Genomic DNA, 16,047 nt, shown 5'->3' with positions numbered 1-16,047 from the left:
TGTGCTAACTGTGCCAAACTAAGCCTTTGATTTCGTTACCACTTAAAAGATGCTTGACAATCTAACCTGTTGCTGTTCAAAGATGTGAAATTAATATAAACTAACTTGCTCCCTCGCTGACTTGATCTCATTTACCTGTAACTTTGACCTTTCACTGTTCCCTGGCTTGCTTGCGTCTGCCCGTGATCCTTTTGACGCCACCCTTGGCTTGCAGGGCTTAGATCGCTCCAACTCCTGGGTGGATACCATGGGGTGCAAAAGCGCCCCCTGGGGGACCAGCCCTGGCTCATCGTCCGATGCTAAGCAGGTCATTTTGACTATCCCAACCCCCAAATACAAAGCAGAATGCACCATTTCACACAGCTGTTCCCAGTAGCACTAACAAGAATATCTAAGAACTCCATGGCACACTCCTTCTCCTTTTTTTTTTTTTTCGTTCTTTACTTCCTCAACCCCATACACTCTTCTTAAACCATAATTTCCGAAGCCACCTCATTTCTCTTAGGCACCATTTCACTCTAAAACGCATCGCATGAGCATAACTAACCAATTTCCATTTTTTCTCTGCCTGGCATGTTATGATATGCTGCATGTACTTGTATGCGTGTGTGTGAAGGTTTTTTTTTTTTTTTTTTTGTCTGTATGTTTGTATTTATTTTAATAGCCAGCACCTGATTAAGGCTAATATTTTTTTTCCTCATTACTCAGTGCCTGTAATAATATGATTTATTAAAGCATACATGCATATCTATTTATTTACTTATATATTTATTCAGCAGCACACCAAAACATTTTTTTCTCTTTAGTCTCCTTATTGAGTATGCTATGTCCGGCAAGATGGTTATTTGTTTGAAGGAAACTAATTGTTTAATTAAAAAGTAATTGCTTTTTTAAAAATTATTTATTATTTATCTCTTATGATATTACAGTTTGTGCAGTCTCGTTCTGTATTGTGTTTTTGTGCGTGTGGGTTGAAGGTGTGTGTGTGTAGATACTGGTAGTGAATGGCACCACATACTCCTGTCCTCCACACTAATCTATTGTCACCCTTCCATTCATCCCCACCCATAGGCCATGGAGCGCAGTGGCAATCGCATGTCATCGCACACTGAGAGCGCCAGTTTCTTGCAAACATTAACAGGACGCTTGCCGACCAAAAAGGTAGAGACCCAATCCTCTGATGGCAGGAGCCGACCCTCTCGTCGCCTCAATTGCGAATGTCTGTCTTGTAATGACTGGATGTTGTTGTTGATATTGTTTTGTTGCTGTGGTTGTCATGTTCTTGTGGACTCTGAGTTTCTGTTCTTCTCTTTACTATGAATGACTGGCACATCTTTACTATAAATGCACCTGAAGAGGGAATGATGTGTCACTTATGGTATAGAGCACCCTGTTGGTCTCGGCCCATTAATGGGTACTGTGTTCAAATGAGATGTTTATCTGTGTTCAATGTTGGATCCGTAGAATAATGAATCCTCCCCACTCTTGCAGCAACACAGTGGACCTTATGTCAAAGGACCATATCATATCCCATAGTAGAACTAAGACATACTGAGCTATATGCAGTGTATTTGATGGTGAATGGTTCTTTGATGGCTCCTTCCTGTTCTCAGCTCTTTCATGAGGAGCTTGCCCTGCAGTGGGTGGTCAGCAGTGGCAGCGTGAGGGAGGGAGCCCTGCAACAGGCCTGGTTCTTCTTTGAGCTTATGGTAAGAACTACCACAATCATAATTTCCTATGCTTTCTCCTTTTTGACAAAAAGTGTAGCATCTGTTTTTGAGGTTGTGAGAAAAAAAAATATCATCTTTCTCTTTTTAGGTTAAGAGCGTCATTCATCATTTGTACTTTACTGACCGCCTGCAGTCTCCCCGGAAGAACCGCTTCCCTGAGCGCTTCATGGATGACATCACCGCTCTGGTCAGCACCATTGCAGGTGACATCGTCTCGCGTTTCCAGAAGGTGAGAAAACGGCAACTACATGAATGAATCGAACTGTTTGTTTGTTTATTTGTTATTTTTTGTCAAATTTTATTTAGTTTTACATAATATCATTATCAGTGTTGGAAAAAGTTGTCCTGCTTGATATTTTTTGGAACCTGTTATACTTTTGTCAGTAGGGATGCACCGGTTGATTGGCCATAAATCGGAACCGGCCGGTTTTTGATTAAAATACGCGATCGGCAATCGGATGGTTTTTGGTCTTTTTTCGGCCAATTTTCCCGGAAGTGCACCCGCGTGCACAGACTACATTGTAATCATTTGCTATCATGTAATTTGTGTGGAAGTATTTCGAAATCTGTGCGCAGGTCACGGGCAGCCGTTCAGCACTGGGAGTGCAGAGCTACATGTCTGAGGCACAGATAGCAGGAAGCAAACTGCCGACTGCACAATATAAGAGTCCCTTTCCTGCGCTCACTGACGCTGCGCGAGCGTACTGTACCTGTCCACGCCGTGCACACATGTAGACAGTGAAGGGATGTTCAGCTCAACTTCTCGCGTGTTGGATGAGAAACGGAACGGACTAAACTGTGACAAAACTGAATTGCTTTTTTTTTTTTTTTTTGTAAAGTAGAACTTGCATACACATTTGAAAAGCCAGAAGTAAACGTCAATTCTGTATAGGATTATTATTTTTATTTTACTTTAAAATTAAATCGACTTAATTTGATGTAAATATCACCTGCTGTAGCAATGAAAAAGTGTTTCATTCATCCAATTAAAACCTTTAAGGGTAATGATTCACATCTATATTTTTTTAACTTGAGACAATAGTTATTTATTTTTCATTGGCTCAAGTAAAAAAATATAGATGTGAATCATAACCCTATTTATTTATTTATTTTTGATGAATGAAACACATCTTTGTTTTATTCGCACCAACATTAATTGTTTTTAACATTTTGGAATAATGTATTTATATACCATACTTTTATTTAGTCTCACTGGTAAAGCCTTTTTTTTTTTTTTTTTACCAAATTTAAAAACTAAAACAAATACTGAATGCTTATTAAGAAACCTCTTATTGAATGTGTGTTGATTGTGTTGTTTGGATTGTAGAACTATGCAGTTATTGCCTTTAAAGGTGCTCTAAGTGATGTCACATGTTTTTTGTCACATCCAGCAAACATCTCCTCACTATCCGCTAGCTGCCTTTCCCCTGAACACACTGTAAAAAAACGCGGCCTCTCTAGACACCACAGGCTCCACAAGCAACAAGAAAAACAAACTGGGCTCACCCGCACCATGAAACATAACAAACTGTTACAGCCAATAACCGATAAGAAAGATTTGGGGGTGGGGTTTGGGGGGTTAGTGCACGGATGAGGAGGAGGGAGGGTCTAGCTAGCCTCCGTTTTGTTTGACAACAATTCGAACATCAACAAGAAGTTACGACTCCCGGCATCGCTTAGAGCACCTTTAATTTCACATGGTTACAGTTAATCTTTTAATTTAAGGCCAGTTCTCTGTAGTTTCAACCCGATTCAAAAACAAAAGCTAAATGCTGATGTCTGTACAATCTATGTTTGTATTGAATGTAGGCTACTTACTGTGCAGTTACTGCCTTTAATTTCAGATGGTTATGGTTATTGTTTTCAATAGCTAAAAGCTATTTTAGCCTATTAAATACCAAATAAACATCTTGTTTATGCACACTTTCCTTCTTTCTTGTTAGTTGCTTAAAGATAAATAAAAGAATCGGTATCGGAATCAGCCAGCTTGCTTGTAAAAAAAAAATGGTATCAGAATCGCCCATGAAAAATCATGATCATGCATCCCTATTTTTCAGTATTCTTCAATGAATAAAAAGCTAAGAAGAACAGCATTTATTCAAAGTAGAAATAATATTTTTTTAAGCTTGAAAAGTTTGGGGTCTGTACTTTTTTTTTTTTTTTATTCCGCAAGGATGTTAATAAAGTGATGATAAAGATTTTTTTATATTGTTACAAAACATTTATTTTACATAATTATTGTATGTATGTTAAAATCAGTAGTTAAGTCTTGCAGATGAAAAGTCAAGAAAAACCATGTCCAGTATGTCTGTTTATTCTAAAGTGGTGAGGTTGCTGTTTCACGTTTGTCTTTACTTGTCTTTAGGATCTTGAATTGGTGGAAAGGCTCAATACAAGCTTGGCCTTCTTCCTCAATGATCTCCTGTCAGTCATGGATAGAGGCTTTGTCTTCTCCCTCATCAAAACCTACTGGAAACAGGTACCTTACAATTCAGCTCCAAACATGTTATGCTTTTTACACATTGTCTTTTCTGATGATCTTCTATTCCTTCTATTAACAGGTGTCCACCAAGCTCTATGCACTACAGAACCCCACTCTAGAGTCTCTGAGACTAGACTTCCTGAGGATCATCTGTAGCCATGAACACTACGTCACTCTAAACCTGCCCTTCAGTCTACTTACACCCCCAGCCTCCCCCTCTCCTTCAGTCTCCTCTGCCACGTCTCAGGTATGAAATCTAACTGAGAAAGGTTAACTGTAATACACTCTAAATTACACCAAAATTGATATTTAGAAAAACCTTCTTCCTATATTTTTGTTTTTCTTTCTCATTGTCTCCCACAAGAGTTCTGGTTTCTCTACCCAAGTGCAGGACCAAAAGATCGCCAACATGTTTGAGCTGTCTGTGCCCTTCAGAGAGCAGCATTACCTCGCTGGTCTGGTTCTGACAGAGCTGGCTGTAATACTCGACCCTGAGGCTGATGGCTCAGTACCTTGGTGTGTGCCCTATTTCCATTCTTAAAGGCCTTTGCACACGCATGCGAAATTTTCGCTCGTCAAAAAATTAATTCGACCTCACGCCAAAAATTTAATTCGACCTTACGTTATGTCAATCACGCTTGCTCACTTGCTCCGAAACTTTCGTCCGTAAAAAAAAAATTCGGAACAGGTTCGATTTTCTGAATTTTTCGCATCCATCAAAACCATAGACTGCAATAAAAATGCATTTTGAGAGACGTTTTGACAACCGTAAAACTGCTGACAATGGTGGTGAATGAATCGCCAGTGCTTAGATACCTACAATTATATATAGAAATATTATTGTATCAAAAATACTACAAATATTATTATATCACGGCTATAATTATAGCACACCAAGTCCCTGTAAACCGTGTGTGTGTGCGCGCGGTACCTTAGACATACTTCCAGTCTCTGTTCAGAATCAATTGATTCACGGAAATTGGTGGTATTTTTTATATGTGGCTCCAGTATCGCTAGAAAAACATCAAACTGAGCCATTGACATTTTAAAGTAAACTTTGAATAGTTCTGGATAATCCCGCTCTTCTTGATAAGGAGGTGGAACTCTCCTTCCACTCTATGTGATCGCAGGAGTGGATGGACCCAATATTTCCTTTCTTTTTTTCTTTTAAGAAGAGAAGACAAAAAAATCATCCTCACTATTTGTAGACGACATTCTTTATTGTTTTGCGTTTTTTTTTCGCAACGCATTGATTAATAAGCATCGGACTCAGTGTGCAAGGTCTCTGTGCATGACGAATTTTTCGGATCACTAATACGAAAAAACGCATGCGAAAATTTTGGACTCAGTGTGCAATGACCTTAACTCTTCAAAACTACAATTTTATAACCATTTTAATATATATATATATATATATATATATATATATATACATATATATATATATATATATATATATATATATATATATATAATTTTTTTCTTTTTTTTTTCTTCTTTTTCTTCTAATAATTAAAAACTATAAAAATAAACAATTATATACCTATAACAATTAATAACTATAATTAATTCATAATTTAAATGAAGTATTTTAATTATTTATAACAATTGTCAAATATATAATTTGACTCTGCTCTTCAATATTTATTCTGCTCTTGCTGTAGGATGTTTGGTCTTCATAAGAAGGTCATCAGCATGGTTCATAATCTGCTGTCCAGTCATGACTCAGACCCTCGATATGCTGACTTTGAGGTCAAAGCTAGAGTTGCCCTGCTCTACTTACCACTCATAGGCATTGTGATGGAAACCCTTCCCCAGCTCCACGATTTCACCGGTATATTAATAGTTTTTTTTTATATATATCTGGCTCATGCTGTATTGTAAATGTCATGTAATAATAACATTCAGACTTTTTCTTTTGCCATCACAGAATCCCATAATCAGTGGGGGCGTCCTGGTGGTCCAGGTACCGAGGAGCAGGAAGCTGAGAGCAACAGTATGATCAGCCAGACTGTTGCCATGGCAATTGCAGGGACCTCTGTGCCACAGATGTCACGGCCTAGTAGTTTTCTGCTCAATCCACAGGTATTGTGACCTCACTATTTGGATAAGCTAACTCCTTTTATTTGTTGTTGTTTTTGTTATTTTACTTATTTATTTCAGCTAATATAACAAGTTATTTTATTATTATAACTATTGTTATTATTATTTTACATGTACATACATTGCTATGTTACATTATATACATATACATTTATGGTAGTTTTTAAAACATAAACACTATTTAATCTCTGAAGGTATTTTTAAATAAATATTTTGGAATATTTTATATTTTACAAGAAAGTTTGGAAATCCATGCAGTAGAGGGACAGTAATGGCAGTCTTCGCATTTAAAGTAAAGCTGGTTTTCCTTTTTAATTTTTGAAAACTTAAGCTGCCATTATAAAAGTAATTCTTCTGAATGAAACAAATTTGAATAAGCAAAGTTATACAACAAGAAAGACACATCGTGCAATGTCTGATCAAAAGTAGAATCCCAGTCCTTCACTAAAATCTATAGACCTTGTTCTCCAGGCCACCCGTCAGCATGGCTCGTTCTCAGCCGAGTCCAGTCGTAGTCTGCTCATCTGTCTGCTGTGGGTGCTGAAGAATGCAGATGAGATGGTGCTTCAGAAATGGTTCACTGACCTGTCTGTCTCTCAGCTCAATCGTCTGCTGGATCTGCTCTACCTCTGTGTCTCCTGCTTCGAATACAAGGTTTGAATAAACCTCATAGTAGAGGGAGCTAATACCAGGTATTAATCTGAAGTGTCTTCACAGCACTTCTGGATCTCTTAGTAGCAATATATCTGTATCTGTTGTATTTTTCACGTCTGTTTTAGTTTCCATTCATCTCTAAAGAAATGCACTCAGTCTGCTCAACTATGTCCTTTCACAAACCAAGCGAAATTAATTAATGTTTGTGTTTCTATCCATCCATCTCATACAAAAAGGCCCATTTTTTGTTCATGCAGGGCAAAAAGGCATTTGAACGAATGAACAGTCTAACCTTTAAGAAATCCAAAGACATGAAGGCCAAGTTGGAAGAAGCCATCCTAGGCAGTATTGGAGCCAGACAGGAGATGGTGCGACGGAGCAGGGGGCAGCTCGGTTAGTTTTTTTATTTATATATATATATATATATATATATATATATATATCTATATATATATATATATATATATATATCAGGGGCATTCCAAGGGAGGCAGTGTCTCCTTAAAATATTGGTTGACATTGAGAATGAATGAGGGAAACTCACGTGAGAGAATGAAAGTCACGTGATATATTGAGTTTGTGTGTATGTGCGCATTCCGCTTCTGAATGAACAGTGTAATGGTGTTAATGGGAAGAGTAATTTCAAAAAACAAAATATATTGTTTCGATTGTTACTGCCTCGATTTATTATAAATGTAAAATGCCTAAAAACACTAACTTGATGGAATTCATACTTGGCTTTAATAAATAGAATATTGATTACATTGTTAATGTGAAAATAGAAAACTGAGAACTGTGCCTTATTTAAGAACCACCACACACCACTTATATAAACAATATTCTGTTGGACGTAACTTGGTTGACATAACTTGTGTGTGTTGCCCTTTCTTGTCTTTTGTCCTCCACAGAGAGAAGTCCATCAGGCAGTGCTTTTGGCAGCCAGGAGAACCTGCGCTGGAGAAAAGACATGACTCACTGGCGTCAGACCAGCGAAAAGATGGACAAGTATGATTTTATTTAATATATTAATGTGTTTTTATTCTTTTTATTTCTCTTTGTTTAGTGTGTTCTTGAACTAAATTTAAAATAGGGTGAACTTTGACTTCCATTTCAATTATGTAACTTCACTGATACAAGTACAAACTTTGTAATCTGGTCAGAAAAGTCCTGTAGTAAGAGTGTAAAAAAAAATATATATATATAACCCATATTTATACAGGAACACCCGTTAACAGTTTAACTTCCAATAACCCCTTTATTTGACCTTGTTCTTTCATGTATTGTGTATTTAGGGGCCAGAGATCAGTCAGGTATTGTACAGCTGAAGTGTGTTTTGCTTTCAGTGACTCTTGCTTTGCTTCAGACCTGAATTTTAAAGCCCTGTTCCTCTTGCATCGGTTCTGCTCTCCTTGACTGTTGCTTGGATTGGTCTGGATGCAGTTATTAATGACCACTGACCAGAATCTGATTCAGACCAATAATTGTGTGTTTATTTGGGAAGATGGAGTAGGATGCAGCTTGGATGATGTGATTCTGTTATAACCAGTTTGTTTATAACAAGAGTGCAGCGTGGCTCTTTAACCAGTCTCTCAGGTCCAAGATTTAGTCATAAAGGTACATACCCATGTAGTATGTGATTTTCTAAATTTAATGGGGTTAACTTAATATTCCCTCTCAAGTTAATGAGCTATGAGAAGGATATTTTATAGTTGTCATATTGCTCTTTTCCAAGCACATTCTGTATCTAATTGTGATTTCATTTGGAAAATTAACATGGTGGCAGTTGTCCTTTGAGAGTTTAGTGGTTCTCAGCCTTTATTCCTCCATTATCCTAATCCTAATAAAATAAAAATACTGTAATAAAAAATATAAAAATCATGTTTTAAACATTTACTTATTAACTAAACATTTTTGTTGCTTGTGTTCGACTGCCACATTATTTTCATCATATGTATGTGACACAGAGCTGCTTAAAACCTTGTAAAACTACTTTTTTTGTGTGTGTGTTTGTGATAAGGAATATTTTTATATAAGGAGGATTTCACGTAAAAGTCATGCATTTTGAGGTTAAAAGGTACTATTACAAAATATAACTTCAATGAGATTTCGCCAGAGAACTTGACTTTGATATGGTACTATTTGACTTTGTTCTCATTTTTCTTTACTTTAAATTGCGTCATTATATATTTTTAAATGGCTTGTATGAAAAAAATGCCTGTATTAATATTTTTTATTTTTTTGCAATTGTGTTAGAAGTGCTTAACACAACACAATGAATGAGAATGTTTAAGAGTGTTGTCTTGATGAGATGCAGTGTTTGCTGGTGTCACTTAGTATTTCTCTGCAAAGAATTGTCTAGGTTATGAACTATAGTGAAAGCTTTTGTTTGCTATTTTTGAGTTCTATTTGGCAAATGGCAATTAAGTTTCTACAATATTTAGTAGTAGCTTATCTGTGTTGACTGTGAGTTTATGTTCATAAAGCAGAAATTTTTGAAAAAATTAATACAAGACGTAATCAGACAGACGATAAACACTATTAACAGCAATTATTATATGATGCAATCACACTTACAGCAATATTTGTTAGTTCTGTTTGTTGATTCAGGGTTAGCATCATCTGAGGTCCTCTGAGGGTCAGCATCATCTCTTCTCAGGTGTTCTGGATCCAGACTGGAGCTTGTGTAAATCCTAGTTACCATGGGATGTAAATCCTGTGGCAAAACAGAAAAACAAATAGAGACTTCATTAGCATAGCTGCTGATCCAACAAAGTAAAATTAATTTGTTTAACCAAAGATACAGAATAAGAATGATCAGATACAACTGCAGTCACAAATTATGAGATGCATTATTCAAATGCTTGGCAAAAGAGATGTGTCTTTAATCTAGATTTAAACAGAGAGAGTGTTTCTGAACCCCGAACATTATCAGGAAGACTGTTCCAGAGTTAGGGAGCCTAATGTGAAAAAGCTCTACCTCCTTTAGTGGACTTTGCTATCCTAGGAACTACCAAAAGTCCAGCGTTTTATGACCTTAAGGAGCGTGATGGATTGTAACGTGGTAGAAGGCTAGTTAGATACACAGAAGCTAAACCATTAAGGGCCTTATAGGTAAGTAATGATAATTTGTTACTGATACGGAACTTAATAGGGTAGCCAGTGCCGAGACTGTAAAATTGGGGTAATTTGATCATATTTTCTTGACCCGGTAAGGACTCTAGCTGCTGCATTTTGGATTACCTGTAGCTTGTTTATTGAAGAAGCAGGACAACCCCCTAGAAGAGCATTACAATAGTCCAGTCTAGAGGTCATAAATGCATGAACTAGCTTTTCTGCATCAGAAACATATAACATGTTTCATAGCTTGGCAATGTTTCTAAGATGAAAGAATGCTATTTTTGTAACATGGGAAATATGGTTTTCAAAAGACAAGTTGCCGTCTAATATAACACCCAGATTTTTGACTGTAGATGAAGTAACAGTACATCCATCTAGTTGCAAACTTTAATCTACTAACTTCTGTATACTGTTTTTTTGGTCCAATAAGTAATGTCTTATCCGAATTTAATAGGAGAAAATTATTGTTCATCCAATCTTTAACACTTTATTTTTAACACACTCTCAAGCTTAGATAATTTAGAAGTTTCATCTGGTCTCGTTGAGATATAGAGTCGAGTATCATCAGCATAACAGTGGAAACTAATCCCATATTTTCTAATAATAAATGTAGTATTCATGAATATGAATACCTACAGGGTATTCATATTACTTTCAAAATGCTACTCTAGCTCCTGTTGCCACTGTGTGCAAACTGAGATTCAGTATTAAATTGCGTTTAAAAGTAACCTTCAGTGGGGAGAATTTTTTTTTTTTATGGTTGACCTGTGGGGTCTAAATTACTATAATAAATGCTTAAGTTTAATTTAGCATTTAGCTTATAAAAAATAAAGTATGTTGATGAGTAAAGCCTAATCACGGATTGCACAATATATGTACACAGTGGACCTCCAGGTGCAGAGTTGCAGCTAAACAATACAGTGTTATGCTACATTTTCACAACCCTTTTAACAACAGACCACCCTCTCTGCTTCTAACAGTAATCAACCAAGTCTGTTACACGGTGATGGCTCTCTCCTTCCCTATGAAGGGTTATGATACAGCTGTTTGTGTGTGGCCTCTTTTGAATGAATCATGTACCACACAGGTTTAAGGGAATCCCTCTGCACAATGGGAGAAGCCAGGAGCCCTTCTTAGTTAGGTTTGTAAGCTCCCTAGGATATGCTTACACACCTACAGTTCACGTGAATCATTAAACCTCTTTTAAATTATTAGGCCAAACTCAAATCCGTATTTTCCGGACTATAAGTCACACTTTTTTTCATAGTTTGGCTGGTCCTGCGACTTATAGTCAGGTGCGACTTATCAAAATTAATTTGACATGAACTGATAGAAATAAACCAAGAGAAAACATTACCATCTACAGCCGCGAGAGGGCGCTATATGCTGCTCAGTGCTCCTGTAGCATACCATTGAGTACGAGCGCCAACCTCCCGCTCTCTCTCGTGAGGCCAATAAGGAAGTGACTAAAACTGCAATTCATCGACTGGCCGCTTGAGGCTGGCTGCAAAAGGGAGTCAATCCCATAGACTCCCCATGTTAAAATGCCCAACTTTACAGCAGGAAAAAACATGTTTACAGCCTGGTTAAAAAAATTATTTTGGTCTAAATAGCTAATTTTGCCCTTCATGACAACTGTGAGGGGGGTGAATTTTTTTATAACTCATCCGTTTAAATTATATTAAGACTTAAAGTTCTGCATAATTAAGGGCGTAGCCACTTGAGTGACAGGTGGATTGCCGATGCTGACACTGCCATCGTGCTAGGTGGGTCTAGCTCCCGCCTTTTTGCCCATTTTTGATTGTCCGGCAGAGTCGCGCGGTGATGCGCTGCCAAGATGGCGACGGCCCGCTCTACACACTTTAGGCTTCAAAAACACACTTCAGGAGACTACGGGTAACGTCACGGACACTACGTCCATGTTTTTATACAGTTTATGACTGAGTAGCATAGAGCGCCCTCTCGCGTCTGTAGACGGTAAAGTTTTTCTCTTGGTCCTTGGTTCTAAATAAATGCAACTTATAGTCCAGTGCGACTTATGTATGTTTTTTTTTCCTCATCATGACGTATTTTTGGACTGATGCGGCTTATACTCAGGTGCGACTTATAGTCCGAAATATACGGTACAAAGATTAGGTTATAGAACATTTATTTGTTTTTTTAATTTTTGTTAATATTTAGATTTATTTTTTTTATTCAGTGCATTAAACCATTTTATTTATTTTATTACATTTTATTACATTTAAGTTCAACTATATGTTTTACAGATTAAAAACAAAAACTATTTATAGATTTTTGAATATGTGTTCTTGTAATATTTATATATTTGTATTTAAATATTTGGTTTTAATATTTACACATTTAGTGCATTTTTTATTTGTATTATTATTAAGATCATCATCAAAATATGCATCAAGTCCATAGGTAAAAATTCTGGCCTGTACTGTACAGATTTAAACGTATTTATTTATTTGTAAATATATTGTATTTTTTATTTTATTTATTATTACTATCATTATACTTTTTGTAATCATAAACATTAATGCAAGTAATGTATATAAATCAAAGTTTAGGTTAACATTGAAAGGATTCTTACAAATAAGGCAAGGGCAAAATATTACTCCGTGTACAAATGGATCAAAAATATTTGGCCTGTATGAAGAGGACATCCTTCATCTGTATACACTCTTGTATACATGCTTGTGTGGATATTGCTGTGGCATTCAAGGATCCGCTTGCTGTTGTACCTGTCATATTGCACCATTCTAAACATTCATTACCCCATTGTTTGTCAGGACCAGGGCTGAGCTGGAGCATGAAGCAATTATTGATGGCAACCTGGCAACTGAAGCTAATCTCATCATATTGGATACGCTAGAAATAATAGTTCAGGTAATGATCCCAACTGCTATCAGTAACTCTCAATATTTTACCACAGAAGAGATTTATCATAACTATTATGATTCCTCTATGTGCCATGCAGACGGTGTCAGTGACCGAGTCCAAAGAAAGCATTCTGGGAGGGGTTCTGAAGGTCCTGCTACACAGCATGGCATGTAATCAAAGTGCCCTATATTTGCAACACTGCTTCGCTACACAGAGAGCTCTCGTGTCAAAGGTGAGTGAATGCTGATCAGGTCAAAGACCAGAATTTGTAATTGAGTTTGTATTGAACAATTTAGCTGCAGCTGATTTACGCAATTATGCTTGTTGATTACTGTCTTTAAATGAAATAGCGTACCTTTTATTTATGAAGTGTGATCTCTTGTGGCAGTGTATAAGTCTTAATGTGTGTTTAGTTTCCAGAGCTGCTGTTTGAGGAGGAGACCGAGCAGTGTGCTGACCTGTGTCTGCGGCTCCTGAGGAATTGTAGCAGTAGCATCAGCACCATCAGAGCCCACGCCAGCGCCTCCCTCTACCTCCTCATGAGACAGAACTTTGAGATTGGAAATGTGAGAAACACATAAACACACTTTGTCACAATCACCATAAATATTTCATGTAGACAAATATGCCGTTGTTCATTTTTTGCATTATTATATTATTTAATACAATACTATTCAAAAGTTTACACTAAAGACATACATTAATGTTATGATATTAATAGAATTAATAGAATATTAATAGAATTTAACTTATTTGTATTTGAATATTTTTTAAATGTATTATTTATTCTTGTGATGGGAAAGTAGCCATTAGCCATTACTCCAGTGTCACATGATCCTTCAGTGTGCTGCTTATATATATATATATATATATATATATATATATATATATATATATATATATATATATATATATTAGGGGTGTAACGGTTCACAAAATTCACGGCTCGGTTCGATACGATACACTGGTGTCACGGTACGGTTCGGTATGTTTTAGATACAGCAAAAAGAAAAAATTGGAAGATAAATGATAAATAATAATAAATAATCCTTGATTTTTAAAAAATGTTTTATTTATTAAAACTAACAAAGTATGTTTTTTTTTTTTTACATTGAACAATGATGGAGCTATTCTTTACCCATCTTCTATGGTGTTTTCTTAGCAGCATACTGTATAAAACAAAAACAGCTCTTTATAAAAAAAAAAATGAAAATGTTATATTAGTTATGAACAAATACAAAGATGTAACTTTTTATATGGAACTCTATAACTCTTTATATTGAGTGTGTTTTTACTCAATTTCTTCTCTATAGGGCTTACGTTTTTTGGAACAAAGCAGGAATTACGGTTTGTCTGAAATGGGCTCGTGAAGGAATATTGTAAAGGGGCTCAATTACATTAAGCATGTTCTTAAAACCTACATTTTCCACTTCACACCAAACGCGAATAGAGCGTCTGGCGCGAATGATTTCAATGTTAAGTCAATGCAAAGGCGTGTTTACACGCGTCTGGAGGTCTCGCGGTGCGAATGGGGCGTTAAGCGCGGTGCGGAAGATCGCGTGCGTTATCGCGAATGGTGCTTTTTGTGCATTTAGCGTTTGACGCGAATTTGCGTCTGCCGCCCGAGTTGAAAAAATTAAACTTTGGCGTCAATTCGCGCAGCGTTAACCAATCAGGAGCCTGCTAGAAGTCACTCATACAACAGTATGTTCCTGCAGCCTCCGGTTGTGCAGGAATACCCTTCTCCACTCATTCAACAAGGAGGAACGACTGATGTTGTCAGTGAGCAGTCAACCGGAGCTCACTCAGTACGCGCTGAAGGCTCGTTGCAAAATGGCCAATGCGTTTAACAGACCAGAAATAGAAGATCCTCCAATAACCAACAGGTCTGGTGTTTGGGTGCACTTTGGATTCCCTGTAAGCTATAATGGTGATGATAGAATGAATGGTAAATAGTAAGGTCTCATATCCGCGGCTATAACGTAAATGTAGCCTACCAATCGCCGTGGTGATGTCTTTTGCCCTGTTTGAATCCGTTGGAAATGTCTGTCTAAATGCTGCGGGGATAGTTTGTTGCGAGTATGTTTCTCCCTTTTTACATCTTTTCCCAGATACTGACCCACTAAGGTGATGTCGGCGTAAATGAGTTGACATGTTTCAAGTATTCCCGCTGGTGTTTTTTTTTTTTTTTTTTTGTATTCCCGCTGGTGTACCCTAGATGCGACATATCGTTGTTTTTTTATCCACCACTCTCTTGCCATCACCATTATAGCTTACAGGGAATCCAAAGTGCACCCAAACACCAGACCTGTTGGTTATTGGAGGATCTTCTATTTCTGGTCTGTTAAACGCATTGGCCATTTTGCAACGAGCCTTCAAGCGTGTACTGAGTGAGCGAGCGCCTGACTGAGTAGCCTAACATAAACATATAAGTTGGTGTTTTTTTCTTCTTCGGGGGTGTCAGGGGCGTTGCCTGTTACGTCGTTTGGGTTATTGGGCTACCTTGTTGAACGCATATCATTATATTTCACAATTTTTTTTATTTTCGAAATATAATTAATTAGTCCACCGAACCGTTCGGTCCATAATGCGTACCGCGTACCGAACCGAAAGCCTCGTACCGAACGGTTCAATACGAATACGCGTATCATTACACCCCTAATATATATATATATATATATATGTATGTATCTATGTATGTATCTATGTATGTATGTATGTATGTATATATATATATATATATATATATATATATATACCATTTATATATATATATACCATTTATTCAGGATTTTTTAGTAAATGGAAAGTTCAAAAGAGCAGCATTTACCTGAAATTTAAATCTTTTGTAAATATAAATCTTTTTTTTTATAATTTTTTTACTCTTACTTTTGATATATTTAATGAATCCCTGCTGAATTAATAAAGAAAATCATTAAAAAATAAATAAAATCTTGTAACTCACATTTTTTAACAGTAGTGTATATTTCTAAAATATGAGAACATATTGTTTATAAATGGATTAAATATAGATATGTATATTACATTATAAAATAGATATGAATAAACTATGTA

At 36.5% G+C, this 16,047-nt stretch overlaps 1 protein-coding gene across 10 annotated transcripts in view; it reads left to right on the top strand.

The window, feature by feature from the left end:
- Positions 1 to 16,047, top strand: part of LOC132151840 (dedicator of cytokinesis protein 7) — a 48,538-nt gene that overhangs the window by 19,213 nt on the left and 13,278 nt on the right. For 2 of the 10 annotated variants that reach the window (XM_059560259.1, XM_059560258.1), the window contains exons 23-37: positions 215 to 307; positions 1,072 to 1,161; positions 1,614 to 1,709; positions 1,819 to 1,959; positions 4,096 to 4,209; positions 4,292 to 4,459; positions 4,577 to 4,728; positions 5,877 to 6,046; positions 6,143 to 6,297; positions 6,787 to 6,969; positions 7,227 to 7,362; positions 7,878 to 7,974; positions 12,882 to 12,978; positions 13,070 to 13,204; positions 13,386 to 13,538. In XM_059560259.1, the coding sequence (XP_059416242.1) occupies positions 215 to 307; positions 1,072 to 1,161; positions 1,614 to 1,709; positions 1,819 to 1,959; positions 4,096 to 4,209; positions 4,292 to 4,459; positions 4,577 to 4,728; positions 5,877 to 6,046; positions 6,143 to 6,297; positions 6,787 to 6,969; positions 7,227 to 7,362; positions 7,878 to 7,974; positions 12,882 to 12,978; positions 13,070 to 13,204; positions 13,386 to 13,538 (1,980 nt within the window). Of the gene's footprint in view, positions 1 to 214; positions 308 to 1,071; positions 1,162 to 1,613; positions 1,710 to 1,818; positions 1,960 to 4,095; positions 4,210 to 4,291; positions 4,460 to 4,576; positions 4,729 to 5,876; positions 6,047 to 6,142; positions 6,298 to 6,786; positions 6,970 to 7,205; positions 7,363 to 7,877; positions 7,975 to 12,881; positions 12,979 to 13,069; positions 13,205 to 13,385; positions 13,539 to 16,047 lie in introns of all 10 variants that reach the window. The other 8 variants (XM_059560257.1, XM_059560256.1, XM_059560262.1 and 5 more) reach the window with 5 other exon arrangements.

Source organism: Carassius carassius, chromosome 10 (assembly GCF_963082965.1).
Source record: "Carassius carassius chromosome 10, fCarCar2.1, whole genome shotgun sequence".
Taxonomy (NCBI): Eukaryota; Metazoa; Chordata; class Actinopteri; order Cypriniformes; family Cyprinidae; genus Carassius; species Carassius carassius.
Note: the sequence above shows the minus strand (reverse complement) of the source record. Positions and strands in the feature narration are given on the sequence as shown.